This window comes from Parastagonospora nodorum (genome assembly GCF_000146915.1).
Source record: "Parastagonospora nodorum SN15 chromosome Unknown scaffold_1, whole genome shotgun sequence".
Classification (NCBI taxonomy): Eukaryota; Fungi; Ascomycota; class Dothideomycetes; order Pleosporales; family Phaeosphaeriaceae; genus Parastagonospora; species Parastagonospora nodorum.
In genome coordinates, this window is record NW_001884549.1 from 1,475,363 (window position 1) to 1,489,582 (window position 14,220).

Here is a 14,220-nt window from a genome sequence, read left to right on the forward strand (position 1 = left end):
CATCCACTTCTCCGGCTCCATTCCAGGAAGAAACATCGCAGCAACCACCAACACCATGTCTAACCAAGGCTTATCGGCCCCTGGGACCAGCGTGTACAACGCGGACTCCATGTATGTCGGTGATGGCACGTGGGACTCGCAGCGCAACACATTCCTGCTGCCGAACTTGCAAGGCTTGAATTTCGAGACCATGCGCTACAATGGTAAGGCACGGCAATCCGAAGGAATTGAACTATACTGACCATCTAGGCATGGGCAATCGCTTTCGCAACATGATCAATTACAAGACATACGTCACCGCGCACGCTGTTCTAGCAGGCATAACGTTCCTTTTCGTCATACCAGCGGCAATATTCATGGCTCGATTCTATCACCGGAATCCGCGGACCGCATTACGGTTCCACATTTGGCTACAAATTCTAGCTGTACTTCTTTCGACTGCCGCCTTCGTACTGGGATTCCAAGCTGTTGGACTACAACGATCGCTGACCAATCCGCATCATGGCATTGGTGTCGCCCTGTATACCCTGGTGCTAATTCAGGCCATTGGTGGCTCTGTGATTCACCGATGGGAGCAGAACAAGGAGCGGTTCAAGATCCCGCTCAAACTTATGGTACATGAACCTCTTCAGCATTTTTATCTGAAGCTAACAGATGCAGATTCATCAATGGCTAGGACGGCTGATTGCAATCCTAGGAATTGTACAGGTCCCGCTCGGCTTGACCCTATATGGGTCACCAAAAGTATTGTTCATACTCTATGCTGTTTGGTCCTTTATGCTGCTGGTCCTGTACTTCATTCTTTCGTACATCAATCAGCCTGAAATGGGGTTCGATGACGGCACAACATACATCACAGAAAGAACCGGAAGAACTGGAAGCACACGCAGCAGAAGAACCGGATACAGCAGAAGTGGGCTAGGAGCTATAGCAACAGCTGGAGCAGCAGGGGCTGGTCTGGCGGCGTTGAGAAACCGATCGCGTAGTCACAGTCGCAGTAGGCGCAACGATTCGCGATCCCGTGTTGAATCCCAATTCACAGACTCGTACATGAGCGATGAAAAGTATCGTGCGGGGAACAAGAAGACCGGCACCTGGAAAGAGCGTTTACTTGGTGCTGGAGCTGCTGTTGGAGGCATATTCGCAGTCAAATCTCTGTTCAATCGCAACAAGAAGCATCACGCACCAACAGAAACCGGAAGCGACGTCAGCTACACCCGTCCACTAGGACCTTCCGAGATTACGCAAACTGATATAAGCCGGCTCGAGGAAGGAAGAGCGCCAGCATCACCAGCAAACCGAGACGACTGGCGCCGCGTCGAAGAGCGAGAGGCTGCCCAAGCAGCAGCCATGGCAGGAAGTCCACTGCGCCAAGCCAACCGCCCACCAAGAAGTGCGGGATCAATGGATTCCTTCGACAGCAGGACTAGCTTCAACGATGATCTCGATTCAAGGCTGCCTGAAAGATCATACGGACTCAAGGAAGGAGTGGCTACTCTCGGAGTTCTTGGTTTCCTGAAACATTCGTTAGGAAGGCGGAAGACCAAAAGAGAAGACGCGCGTGCGGAATCACTAAGACAGCATGATCTCGAGGAAGAGCGCATTGCTCGAGCAAACAGTAACCGCCGCAAGTATACTGGTGATGGTATTCCTCCCCGTCGAAACCGACCTTTGTCGACGGATTATTCTGAAAGCGACATCACTGGAATAACACCATCCTTGGCACGACCTGGTACTAGACCACCAGTGGAATCAACTCTTGGGCCCTCGACTGCACCTATTCGACCTCCACCGCATGCCGATGTTCTATCTGATACAGGATCTGAATTGTACAACTCGCCCAGCGGTCGTCCCCATCGTCGCCACCAGGATGCTAGTCTCCTAGGACCTGCGCTTGCTGGCGGAGCTGATGCTTCTGCTATTTCAAATGGCTCACCGTCACGGAGAGGAAATGGAAAGCGTCGTAACAGCCGTGAAAGTGGTGTAGCCTCGCCTCCCGTCTCTGTCAAAGTCAAGATGCACAACGATGGCAGACATGTGACACTGAGGAGACTGAACGAAGAGGAAGCTGCTGCCGAACGAGAGGCGAGAAGAAAAGAAAGGCAACGGAAGAATCGAGACGGAAGCAGAAGCTCGCTCGGTGAGTTAGGCGGTGACCGTTGGCGCAGGACGGAAGCTTTGGAGGCGCAGCAGGCACAACAAATGGGACAATCTTCTATACCGCCTCCTCCGCCTATGCCAGGCGCTCCCCTGCGCATGCCAGAGCCAACTATTCCACCTCCGCCTCCAGGCCCACCCCCAACTTTCGGAGGCCAAGGAAACATACCGTTGCCACCACCTCCTCCGATGCCCGTCACGTCGCCGACTGTGCTGAGCAGTCCACCTGGGACTCATGTGTATGGGACTGAGACCGATGTTAGTGCCTACGACTCCAATAGGCGAAGACGAAGAGCAGAGAGAGCGCAGGCAAAGGCAGCGCGCTCTGGTGGCAGCCGAGTTGAGTTTTCATGATAGGTGATGATCTCCACCAACTGTGAGCGTGGAGCGTTTGGGGCCTCTTGGTAGGTTTTGCATTTTATGGCGCTGCGCGAAAGATGGGTTTGGATGGAAATAATGCGAAATGTGTCGCTTTCTTCCCTTCAGTAGATATTGCTTGCGAGTCTATGTATAAAATAGTAGCATTTGGCGCTCGGTCGTTTGAGACTTTTGGCCCCCAATTTTTGTGTAACATTATAAAAGACACACATACAAAATCCTACTCTAAGCAGACGTCTCGCTATATGACCAGACGTTATCCTCCGCGGAGGCTGGGGTATTGTTGTTAGCGCAAGCCTCAGCCCTACAAGATTTGCATCACGAAAGCTTGGCTAGATGGATCGCCTTCCCCCACTGTACGCCGCCGCTCAGTTTATTCTATGATGCTTCCATACAATTCGAGGCCCTCCATACGGAGCTTGGCATGACTACTCACCGTTGATCGATCGCCCGCAGATGGGGCGGAAGGGAAGTGTGGTAGTACACTGCTTCTAGGAACGGCTTCCACGGGCTCTCATTCGCGGCCTCGACGTCGTCGACCACGCCTTTGGTTGCTGTCGGCAGGATCTCGGAGGCCTTGGTGCGTGTTCCTGCGGTTGAGCCCGCAAAAGGGCCTTTGAAAAAAGAAGGATTTAAACATCAGGGCAGCGCTGCGCAGACGAGGGGGCATCGATTGTATATGTCGTCGGAGATGCAACATCGTCTCCAAGCCTCGTGACACTTCGACGGCTCGCTACGCTTTACCGAAAACAACATCCGGGCATCTCACATCGCTGCGCCTCGCGGTCACGACGACGACCCGGAAGATACCCAGCAATACCGGGCGCGGATACAGTCTATTGCGCCTCTGCAGCATGGGTCTGGCGAGGAATGTCCAGGGCGCCCGGGCAGTTGGTATGACGACACTGTCGCCCACAGACGCTAATCGGCGGATCATACCGCGAGAAGGCTCAGCAATGTCGGTGGGATGGTTCCAGTGATGCCAGGGTGTTGGGCAGCTGCAGAGTCGTTTCAACCAAACTCTGTCCTGGCGGTCAGCGAGGTCGGAAACGTCACAGCGCTACACTTGCCGCCTCGGGCCTCGTGCTGATCCTCCCGCTGGTGCCAAACGTCGCAGTCGGTTTAACTTCGGCGCTTAGCTTCAAGCTCCCGCTGGAGTCCCCCGTGTCGACTTATTCATGCCCGGGCGTCGACAGCATGGGTCACACACTGCCTGGTCCTAGCAGACCGCACAAGCCCCAGCGTCTGACCAGCTTCCAGCGCGCTTCCCTGCAGCTTTTCCTCCTTGAGCCGTTGGACATGGGACGACGGGCACCCCTCCGCTCCGTGCTATTGGGCCCGTGTCTTTCGCCTACCATCCTGGTTGAACAAGCGGAACATACTAGTAGAATCTAATATGCAGCGTCCACGCTTGGTTGCTCAATCGACCAGGTCTACCAGGTGCCATGGGCGTTCTCTTTCCAGCACAATGACACAAGGGACATCTAAAGAATCTCCCTGAGCGCAGGCGCAACATGTCAATTGTCTTATTAGTACCTCTGGGACCCGCTCGGCGATTCCCCTCATCCCCACGCGAGGACAAACGCCTCGTCCAATCGCTCATTACTCTTCATCATGTCGTCCAGCAGTACCACATCCGCTCCTGTTAAGCGAGCATGCGATAGGTTGGTCCACCACCACCACAACGTCCCGTGTATACAGACTAACATCGCGATACACAGCTGCCACAGAAGAAAGGTCAAGTGTATTGGCGAAGGAACAAACCCATGCAAGAACTGTCTCTCCGCCGGCCTGGCCTGCACATACAATGCCATCCCACAGAAGAAAGGGCCCAAGGGGAGCAGGGCCAAGGTGCTCTCCGAACTTCGCGAAAACCAACGCAATGCACAACTGGCCGCCGGATTCCCTCCAGATGTAGGCTACGACGGTCGTACGCTTTCAACCACATTCGCACGCGCTCAGGGTCTCCTTCCCAATGGACTGGTGGACACTTGCCTCGACTTTTTCTTCGCCAACGTCTATCCCTCTACTCCTGTTCTGCACAGGCAAAAAGCGCAGGAGCTAGCTGTGAACATGGAACGCTCTACGGAGGCATACTGTCTGATCGTCTCGTTATGCGCGTACGTTATGATTCACGCAAACATGAAGGTTCCGTCCAACATGTTCTCTCGGCCCGAAGTTGCGCAGATGTCGAACATGACCTTAGGACACGCCCTTTTGGAAGAATCGGTGCGGGTACGCAATGGTTATGACTTCCGGGAAAACCCAACTCACATCACCGTCCTCACGTCATGGTTCTTCTCAGGGAGCTATTTTGGATTAGCACGAGAGAACACAGCCTGGGGTTACTTACGGGAAGCCACGACGCAGGCGCAATTACTGGGAATGCACGATGAGGAGACCTATAAACATGACCCGCTCGACATATCCCGAAAACGAGTATTGTACTGGGTTCTCTTCATTGCGGAAAGGTACACTATCCGCAAACGCATGTTTATGAGCATGCCGTTCAGAGCGCACAGCTAACATGGAAACAGGCAATTCGCATTGCACAAACATCGCCCAATTTCTCTTTATCCGACGATACACCCACCATCTCTGGACGAAGTGCCTTCTGACCGTCCAATTGCAGTGGGATTAGAGCTGCTGATTACTCTGTATAAAAACATCGACGACACATTCATCAGTCTCTGGAACCGAGTTCACACACACACGAATCCTGCCTGGTTTTCGCAATTGCACACGCAGCTGTCAGAAGCAGTCCCCGCCTATCTGGAATGCACGGAGGCCCAAGGCGTCGAGATTCGAATTACGCAGCAATGGCTCAAGGCCATGGCCTGGCAGCTGTGCGTTTGCCAAGGCCTTGTGAGCAGTGTCACCAACGACAATTGCATGACTTTCAAGTACCCCATCGAAATCTCACGGGACCTCCTGACCATGACCCACCAATTTTCTCAACAGGCGATGGAGGTCCATGGTGCAGAATTGGTATGTCCATGCTTTCCTCTCCCTGCCCTCTGGAGCAAGTTCTGCGATGTTTGATTTGGGATCTACATTCCTAGATTCTTCGATCTCGTAATCCTTGTCACTTGGACACTGAAGGCCCACCAAGCTCTGTCTTTTCCAATTTCCTGGCGCGTCGCATTCTTGGCAACGTGTTGCTCATTCTAGACCACTTGCTGACATGGCTGCAGATTGAGAAACTTTTCGACATTGCTTGCTGCTTAGCCGACGTGGTAGCGGTTACGTCCTTCTCGCCAGACGCGTTCGCACTCGGACCCCGCGATTACGTGTCGCGTTTCCTAACGCTGATCTCCACCCTGCGTGGCGGACATTCGCGGTATCTTCCGCTGCTCCTTGCCAAGCTTTCCGAGGTTCTGCCCAACTTACCCCTGCCCCGGTCTCTCAACCTGCCCCAGACACTCCCTGCTTCAACGATCAGCATGTCAGGCACTGGGACGGTCCCCTCCAACATCACGGATGATTACTCGGCGATGCCAGCCACATCGTCGCCATCGTACCCGTCTTCCGAACTGATCCGCCGGCTTGCTGCTCAGACAGGTGCGCAACTGCCGTTTGGTACATCACAGCAATCTATGATCCAGGCACCTTCGAGTCACGTCGAAGATCTGTCCCTGTACGATACCGCACACAGCCACAGCGCATCGCATTCTTCCTCATCTGCGCCAAGGAGCAACTCCACTACACCCGGACCATACGAGTCTACCATGTCACAACGGAGCTCCCAAATTCTCTCTCACCAGTCCGTGCAGATTCCAACCTCACACCCGCAACACAACCATATGCAATCGCACCACATTTCAGTCGCCCAGACTGCCTATGACCCTAGATTCAGCCTCCAAGGGTATCCTGTAGACCCATCTATGATGTTCAAGCAATGAAAGAGTTTTAGGGCTTCCCAGGATAGCAACACTCATTTGGAATAGACCAGCGGCTTAGCGTCATTTACCGGACGTCTATTCATTTCACTGAAGGAACCACTTCGTATTACACGTATGCATCGCTTGGCGCACGGGATCAGATTTCTAGAGACTATCAACTTATTGACAATATTTCTTCGATGAAATCGAATATGTGATGCGAAAGCGACGTCGGAGCGTTTTCGGACCAAGCAAATCGGTAACATTCCTCCGCTGTCATGGCGCAGGTCCATCATGGATCTGAAGCGCGATGACGGCTAGGATGCACGGGACGGTTTTCTGCATCATGGATTACACCTTGTCAGACCATTGCTAGCCCGCTTATCGCTCAACGTCCTCAACCCAAGGCACAGACCCCTTTCGAATTGACGAAAACGAAGCGCAGGCCGGAATTCGCCTTTGTCAGCGAACACCTTGGAACGGCCTGGAGAAACCGTGCACGTGGACTAGAGAGATGCTTTCAAGCACCTAGCGATCACGATCATCGACCCCAGGTTCCGGAATGAAGCCGAAGGCCTCGAGATGTCACTCATGCACGCCATGGGAAGGCTGTGTAGATCTCAACGGCACCCGCGAGAACCTGGCTTATGACTCGCAAACGCAGAGCCTCAGACAAGGCGGAAGATGAATCGACGTTCGATATTGAACATAGGCCAAGGACTGGGATTATGGACTGGAATTTGGGGCTGATAGATCAACGCTGGTGCAGCGGACGGTCAGACCAAAGTTACGAACTTTATCAGATTTGACATGGGCCATTTGACGCATACACATACAACGTTCACAAAGGACGTGTTACTGAGAGCTGTGCAATGGCCAGTAAATACAACTCTATTTGCATAAATCAAACCGCAAAATGTACCCAAGTTTTATGCATCTCATCTGCCCCAGTCTTTACGTGCGTATATCGACGAGCCAGTCAACGAGGCTCTTTCATGCTCAGTCTCAGAAAGGCGTTTCAGAATAGCAGACTACGCCTCTTGTTGATGACGCCGCTAAGCTTCACAGCATCAACGTTGCACACCCGTTCGCAAAACCTGCCTTCAAGGCGCATCACGGATCACTGACAGCTGCACTTCGAGCCAGGATGCACCCAGTCCGAACAACTCCTAGCCTTCGCGATCAGCTCCCCACGTGTCGAGGCTGAGAAGCTCGGATCACCCATGCTAGTACTGAGCAGGGTATATCCTTTTGTAGGGCTCTCAGTCGCAAACATTGAGCCATTCCTGGAACGATGGGCTTTGTTCCTGAAGCGATCCGACTGCGGTTGAGGCTGCCGTGGACGAATCAAGTGAAGCGGGGACTTTAACCGTCCCTAAGACAGCACTCACGAAGCTTGGTCCAAACAAATGACTTGTCCTGCCTTTGCAGCTAATCCCCGCACCACAAGATTGTTGAAGCACCAGTAATGGCGCTCAAACTGCGTCTTTAATCCTGATCGACTCGCTAGTGTTGCGTGCAAAGCTGTGAGGCAACGTCGTTCGTCCTCGGTCCGATTGCTGCCAACTCCATTCGCCGGTCATTGCTTAATCCAGTTACCGACCGCTGTCTCCTACGTCGGCGTCTGTTTAACCCACCTCAGCGTGGAGTTGGTTTCCCTTCCCAACTGTCGGACCCAGTTCAGGGTCCCATTTGACATAGCATGGTCGTATGGATCCGCCCCTGCGGGATATGCATGATGCATACTGTATGTACACTCATCGGAACATACCGAGACAGACTCGAATGACGATTGGTGCAACTACAAAACATTGTGGCCCGCGTCATACATGTGACTGCGGGTGGTACAAATTTGGTCACGACTGTTGCAAACTCCAACTTTCCTACGCACGTATCATGTACGAGCACACATACATTTTACACTAACTGAGCGTGAAGCAGAAGCACCTAAGTATGCTGACCCATACCATTGGATACTTTGCTTCGATAGCTTGTCACTGCCACATGACCACTAAGACACATTTGAGCAAGGCTGCTCGGTAGGCGTACTACTAACAGCATCCGACCACACCATGGCAGTGGCTGCCGGCAGTAGAACCTCCCGGTTTCGTTTGCAACATGAGCTACTTTTTGCGCATGACTGCATTTGGAAGCTATAGCCCAGCCTTCTGTCCATGACTTTCTACTAGACTCGCGAACCCATCCGCAGGCTACCGCGGAATGCCAGCCTCCGCACTAGCGAGTACTTGCAGCAATAGTCTCGCCAATAGCCGTTGATCAAGTCACTCCAAGTGGCGCTGTGTCAGTGGTTGTCAAGACATCCAGATGAACTGCTTGGCAGAACCTTACGAATCTACCAAGAAACACCCATCTCGAGAGACCGGCAGCTTACGTGAATCCAAAGACTGGATTCTTTGATGATAGAGCATGGACATCCAGGCCACGGCGACTTCCATAATTCGCGCCACAAAGAACGCACCCAGCTTCCAACATGGAACACTACCCAGCTACTACTGCATTGGCGGCTGCAGGAGCGGACCTTCGCGTCGACCTACTGCATTGCAGAGAACTCCCAAAAGCGCGGCTCATCAGCGCACAGCAGCGTGGGAGATGAGAACAACACTGTCCCTCACTTCAGCCCGTGACCTAGAACCACACCATCACCAATGCTTTGAACACAGGAGAAAGAAATGCGCGGCAGCGTGTTTTATTCGCTCGTATTCACCAACAACGACCTTTGGGCATCACTGCATGCATCATCTCCCGTTTCTTGTCGCAGACTGCACGCGCTTCCCGCAACGGTTAAATTAGCTCTCGGTGGCTCTCTCGGTAAGTTTTGCTTGTCGAACCGTTGGGCTTAGCATCTGTGCTCAGTGATGGTAGAAAATGAGGCTGTGTGTCTGAGCGCATTTTTTGTTCGCTTTCTCATGCTTGCAGTCCATGCAGCACGGGCGGGACGCGTGTTGTTCATGCCGGCAAGCATCATGTCGAATGTCGAATGATGGAATGCCCAGTGCCGATTCATGTCTTGGTAGGGATGCTTTAGATCGACACGTAAGCTGGTATGGCTAACAGCGATGACCCCAGCCCAGGGTCCGTGATGGCTTTTTTTGAACTCGTTATCGATTGGATGAAACTCTTGACGGACTTGTAACCCGTAGGAGCTTTTTTTGATGCCTGCAGGCGGCGGGAAGGACCCTTGAGCTTCACTACAGTTTACCGCATGTCAGCCTACATGCAGACTTGACGTACCATCACTTCGGACTCCCCGACGCCATGCCACGAGTTCAATTTTGCTTGGCTGTTGCTCGTCTGCGTAGAGTTTCCACATTGTGCTGTCCGTGTACTAGGCCTGCTAGGGTACCTCTGTTTCAGTCTATTGCACTCGCATGCTCGACGATGTTCAATGTCTGCTCAATGGTTCGCGGCTGCCCTTCCGCTCGGCCAAATATTCGAGAAGATCTTACTCCTTTCCGGAATGTAAAGCGAAGAACCCTACTCCTTGCCCTTGCCATGAGCATCAAGATCACCTGTGGGGGGTTAATACATGGGTGGCCATCACGTAGGGCGGTATCCGCGTGCTTTAGCGCCCTCATTGCTTGGTCAGTCCCAGAGTCTCATGCGTAGGATCCAGCCCTAAAGATTATGTAAAGTTGATGGCGGAAAGCCCGCGGCAAGCGCACCTGGTGATTGTCCGGGGTCCGAGAACCACACGTGACCTTGTTGTACGAATGGTGGCTGGGAGGCCATCGGAGCCAACCGATAACATCGTTTTCACAACATGTTGTATCGCTTGGCAATACACAGATCGTAGTGCTTACAGCAAAAGAGGTGTATTCGGGTCGACTCAAACCGAACTGCCGATGTGAGTTCACACAGGAACAAGGCATCTCCTTGGTACCTGGGGATCTGGTTACATGCCTAGGCGAATACAAGATTGTATGTACACTTAGTGCTCACCGAACGTTCACCACGATGGACTCTAGTCTTCGCAAGTAGAGCACCCAACAATGAGGCGAGCCAGATCGCAGCAAGCAATCCCACCAATGATTGTTGGCTCAGTCCCATCGGGTAAGTTTGAGAGATTTTAGCACGCGTGTCATGGCGTTCTCCCGGATACGCGTATTCGATGGCGACGACATTGAAACCTCCCTGTAGTGACTTGAAGACCCAAGGAAACGATGCAGGGTATATTGCTTCGACTAAGACAAGCAAGTGCGGACTATTAACGCTCAGCATAACCCTTCACCGCACATGTATACAAGATCGACTTAATTATGCATGAACCGCGTCTCAAGTCTAGAATAACATTGTGCATGCCAGTCTTAGAAGCAGATTACGATTCAACTGCCGTGTGATAAGAACCACCACCATAATGTCCACTACTCCATCATGAAACAGAACAACGTTCCCAGTAAATGACTTCAAGCTGCCGTGACTGAAAACTCACCTCATACCACAAGCCCAATGATGATCCCCCAGTTGAACTTTCTGGGCATGCTCACGATCGCTTGCCATAGTCTTCCAGAGTCGTACCACACACTCAATAAGGATCCCCCAGAGGAAACTTGGCAGCAAAAGCCCTCTGCCTCTTCCCAAATTCCTCCACAGAGTCCACCGACCCCTCGTCCTCAGAAATATGCGAGCTGTCTAATCCCCCATGCCCGCTTTTCTCCTGCTGCTCATAGTCAAACTCACTTGCATTAAACGGCACATAGGCAGAGTTCTTCTCGTCATCCCTGAGCGTCCCGTCGTCAGAGCCATAGTCGTACGCCCTGCGCGGCAGACCAGAAGCGATGTACGAAGTCCGGCGCGGCGACATGCGTCCGTCATGCTGCCAGTCGCGATGATCGACGCCGAGCATGGCGTCGAGTTTCTGGCCTGAGGGTCGCCACTCTGAGACTTGTGTTTGGGATTGATATGCGCGTGGGAAGGTGGGTGGTGGACGGTAGGGGTGCTGGTATGTAGGCGGATTTATATGCGATAGAGCGTATTGGACGGCGGAGGGGACGCGGACTTCGACTGGTGAGCTGATGTGCAGGGGGTTATCTTCGGCTGGAGCTTTTGGCTCTTCTTTCTTGGGGACCGGGGCAGGCTTGTCTGAGAGATACACGTCTTTGTGCTTGCGGTTGAAGAGGAGCATGACAAGGGCGCCGATGATTAGTGCTATCGTAGCACTGATGGCGATGGGGACTGGCGTGATCTTGACCTTCTGATTTGTGGGCAGCAGACCTGGTGGCGGCGCAAGCCATGCGGTTGGCAGAGACGAGCCTGTCGCCGTCATTTGGAGGGTGAGGGAGGTCATTAGATGTAGACTATAAACACGTCTAACTTTTTTGGCATAAGAAGTATGCAGATGAAGTAAGGGTAACTGAAGGAATGGTTTTATGTGAAGAGCCGTTGCCAACACCACAAGCAAACGTCCGTCGTTTTTGCTGACGAACATGAACTCTCGTTTGTAGCCACACTTCACTGCTCAGAGGTGTGCTCCTGATGGTGGACCTCAGCACTGTTTGCACCTTTATGTGGCTTTACAACTTCCTTCTCATCCCCACCCTTGTTCTTCTTCTGGGCATCTGCCATCGAAATGGGTGGTTTCCGATTCCGCTCCTTCTTGTTACGTGAACTCATTCTACGCATCTCTGCTTCAAGTTTGGCAGTCAAACGCTGCAGTAGCCATTCAGGCTCGTTGGTGTTACCCATCAGTGGGCTACGGATGCCTAGCCAGCTCCAATTCACCTCGCCTCCATCGTTCGCGGTGCCAATATCCGGTGCATCGCCTTCTTTGTGCTGGAACTGGTCTTCCGGCTTCCTATGAGTAGATTCATCGCCCTCATCTTGACCAATTAGCTTCAGATAGTAAGTCCATTCGTCGTAGGAATACTGTTTGGGCGGCGAAGTGTTCACATCGCTCAGCATTTTGCGAATCTCTTTCGCAAGGATAAAATGATAGAAGTGGATGTCGCGTTCGAGATAGTCGCCATGCTCTCCCGCTTCCAATGCCTCGCCAAGTTCTTCCTCTTCAATGTGTTCGGCGACACGGTCGAGGCCGCGCTGTTCTCCTGTGCCAGATTCCCCCTTACGATCAATGTCCTTCTCTTTCAACCCTTTTCCCGTCCTCATTCTCTTCATACCGACTTTGAGTGCCGAGGCCAGGCCGTTCTCATCGGGAAGAACGGTCAAAGAACCGATCCATATAGTGAAGTCCTTGAAGCCTTGGATAATGGTATCTCCCATGTTGCTAATAAGCACAGTGAGCGTTGGCACAGCCAGGAGACTCCAGAACACGAAGAAGGCTTTGCCTGAATTCGAGAATGGGACGAGATCCCCATACCCAATCGTCAAAAGCGATGTGTAGGAAAAATACAGCCACGCGAAATAAGAAAACCCTTGAGGCTTCTCGGCCTGCATGAAGACCACAGCGCCGACAAGCCATAAAACCATGGCTGCAGTAGTTGACGTGGCGAGCGCGGCGTACCTCCTCTTCCGCTCTGAAAGTTCGTGCACCCGTCGCATCACGTGAAATTCTTGTTCTCTTCGCTGTAGCTCGGACAAGCCCTTTTGGGAGAATTTGATCTTCTCGAACCAACCAAGCGTGATCGTTCTCTCATCTTGGTCAATGCTTGATAGCACTTTCTGGCGTTTGAGCTCAACGAATCGAGCGGACATTTTCTGCTTCCCGTGCTCAAGGATTAAGCTCCTGACTGAGCCGATGACCAGACCAACCATGATCAAACCCCCAATAGCGTATGGAAATAGCAAAGAGCGGCCTGTGTGTGTCTTCGGTACGAATTCGCCACCGATACCCACGGTCAAGAGTGTGAAGTCCGCCCAAAATACGGCATCGAGGAACTGCCAGCCTTCCACTTTGCAAAAGACCAGCGCACCTAGTAGTAGATAGACCATGAAGCCGATAGTCTGCAGCATCAGAGTTCTTTGGCTTGGTGTCAATTGGAAGTCTTTTGAGTAGTGTCCTCTCCAAGCACCATACGCGGTGAAAGCCATCAAGCTCGCCACAATGAAGTAGAGCGCAGCTGCAATGATCCCGTAATAGTACGCCTGGCTCAAAGCATGCTCTTGCCTCGGCTGGATCTCGAACACGGGCAGCGAAGCCACTATAACCAGCGCAATCAACAGGGCTGATGAAAGATACCACCCAAGGATAGTAATCGGTTGCGCAATTGCAAAGGAGAGCCTGCGCGCCATGTTAAGCAGCAAAGACATATTCGCCGTCAGAGCAAAGACTAGCGATATCGAGTTGACTGCGATAAGCCACTTAGGGTCCTCAACTCTTTCGCCATGGCCTTCATCTGATCCTTGGGGTATGTGCACTCGCCACGTCTCTACCAGCGCACATATACTGAAAGCGTTGGCCATGGGTCCGAATGTACCTGCAATCAGGGGACACGCGGTTGACGCAAACCACCACAAACTACAATCTTCAGCTCAATAACCAACGCAAACTCCCCAATCAACGAACCTCGGGTCCAAAAACTCCTGTTCATCCTGCTCCGCCTGTGTCTCGTTCTTTTCTACATCCTGCGCCGCTTCGTTGGCGGACTCATGGAGGCCGGGGTCGTTCATGTTGGCACCGGCTGAGAGGTGTGGATAATGCCAAAGGGACTTGAGACATGGTGATTTGGAAAGTATACCTTATCACGAGATACTGACAACAAGGAAGTGATGATCGCGTCGCGTGGACAAGGACGGGAACGCATGACGTATCCGGCTGATACATTGCAGGCTGGACTCTGGGGCGGCTAAACTGCTTTGGTCGAGGGCGAACGCCTCATGGCTGTCTACC

The 14,220-nt window shown here is 52.6% G+C and overlaps 6 protein-coding genes across 6 annotated transcripts; 2 read left to right on the forward strand and 4 right to left on the reverse strand.

Moving 5' to 3' along the window:
• Window positions 1–55: 55 nt before the first annotated feature.
• On the forward strand, window positions 56–2,511 carry SNOG_00648 (hypothetical protein; the record flags this gene model as incomplete). Its single annotated transcript, XM_001791277.1, is given in 4 exon segments — window positions 56–203; window positions 250–614; window positions 864–982; window positions 1,002–2,511. The coding sequence occupies 4 exon segments, from the start codon at window positions 56–58 to the stop codon at window positions 2,509–2,511; spliced, it is 2,142 nt and encodes a 713-aa protein (XP_001791329.1).
• A 1,638-nt stretch (window positions 2,512–4,149) lies between these two features.
• On the forward strand, window positions 4,150–6,379 carry SNOG_00649 (hypothetical protein; the record flags this gene model as incomplete). The annotated part of the gene is made up of 5 exons (XM_001791278.1): window positions 4,150–4,199; window positions 4,266–4,770; window positions 5,284–5,523; window positions 5,598–6,096; window positions 6,141–6,379. 5 exons carry the CDS (start codon window positions 4,150–4,152, stop codon window positions 6,377–6,379), a joined length of 1,533 nt encoding a protein of 510 aa, XP_001791330.1.
• A 2,894-nt stretch (window positions 6,380–9,273) lies between these two features.
• SNOG_00650 (hypothetical protein) lies at window positions 9,274–9,747 on the reverse strand (the record flags this gene model as incomplete). Its single annotated transcript, XM_001791279.1, has 2 exons — window positions 9,274–9,620; window positions 9,669–9,747. The coding sequence occupies 2 exons, from the start codon at window positions 9,745–9,747 to the stop codon at window positions 9,274–9,276; spliced, it is 426 nt and encodes a 141-aa protein (XP_001791331.1).
• Window positions 9,748–9,911: 164 nt separating this feature from the next.
• SNOG_00651 (hypothetical protein) lies at window positions 9,912–10,166 on the reverse strand (the record flags this gene model as incomplete). Its single annotated transcript, XM_001791280.1, has 2 exons — window positions 9,912–9,946; window positions 10,100–10,166. The coding sequence occupies 2 exons, from the start codon at window positions 10,164–10,166 to the stop codon at window positions 9,912–9,914; spliced, it is 102 nt and encodes a 33-aa protein (XP_001791332.1).
• A 793-nt stretch (window positions 10,167–10,959) lies between these two features.
• Window positions 10,960–11,700, reverse strand: SNOG_00652 (hypothetical protein; the record flags this gene model as incomplete). Its single annotated transcript, XM_001791281.1, has 1 exon — window positions 10,960–11,700. One exon carries the CDS (start codon window positions 11,698–11,700, stop codon window positions 10,960–10,962), a length of 741 nt encoding a protein of 246 aa, XP_001791333.1.
• A 185-nt stretch (window positions 11,701–11,885) lies between these two features.
• On the reverse strand, window positions 11,886–14,000 carry SNOG_00653 (hypothetical protein; the record flags this gene model as incomplete). Its single annotated transcript, XM_001791282.1, has 2 exons — window positions 11,886–13,848; window positions 13,897–14,000. The coding sequence occupies 2 exons, from the start codon at window positions 13,998–14,000 to the stop codon at window positions 11,886–11,888; spliced, it is 2,067 nt and encodes a 688-aa protein (XP_001791334.1).
• Window positions 14,001–14,220: the final 220 nt, after the last annotated feature.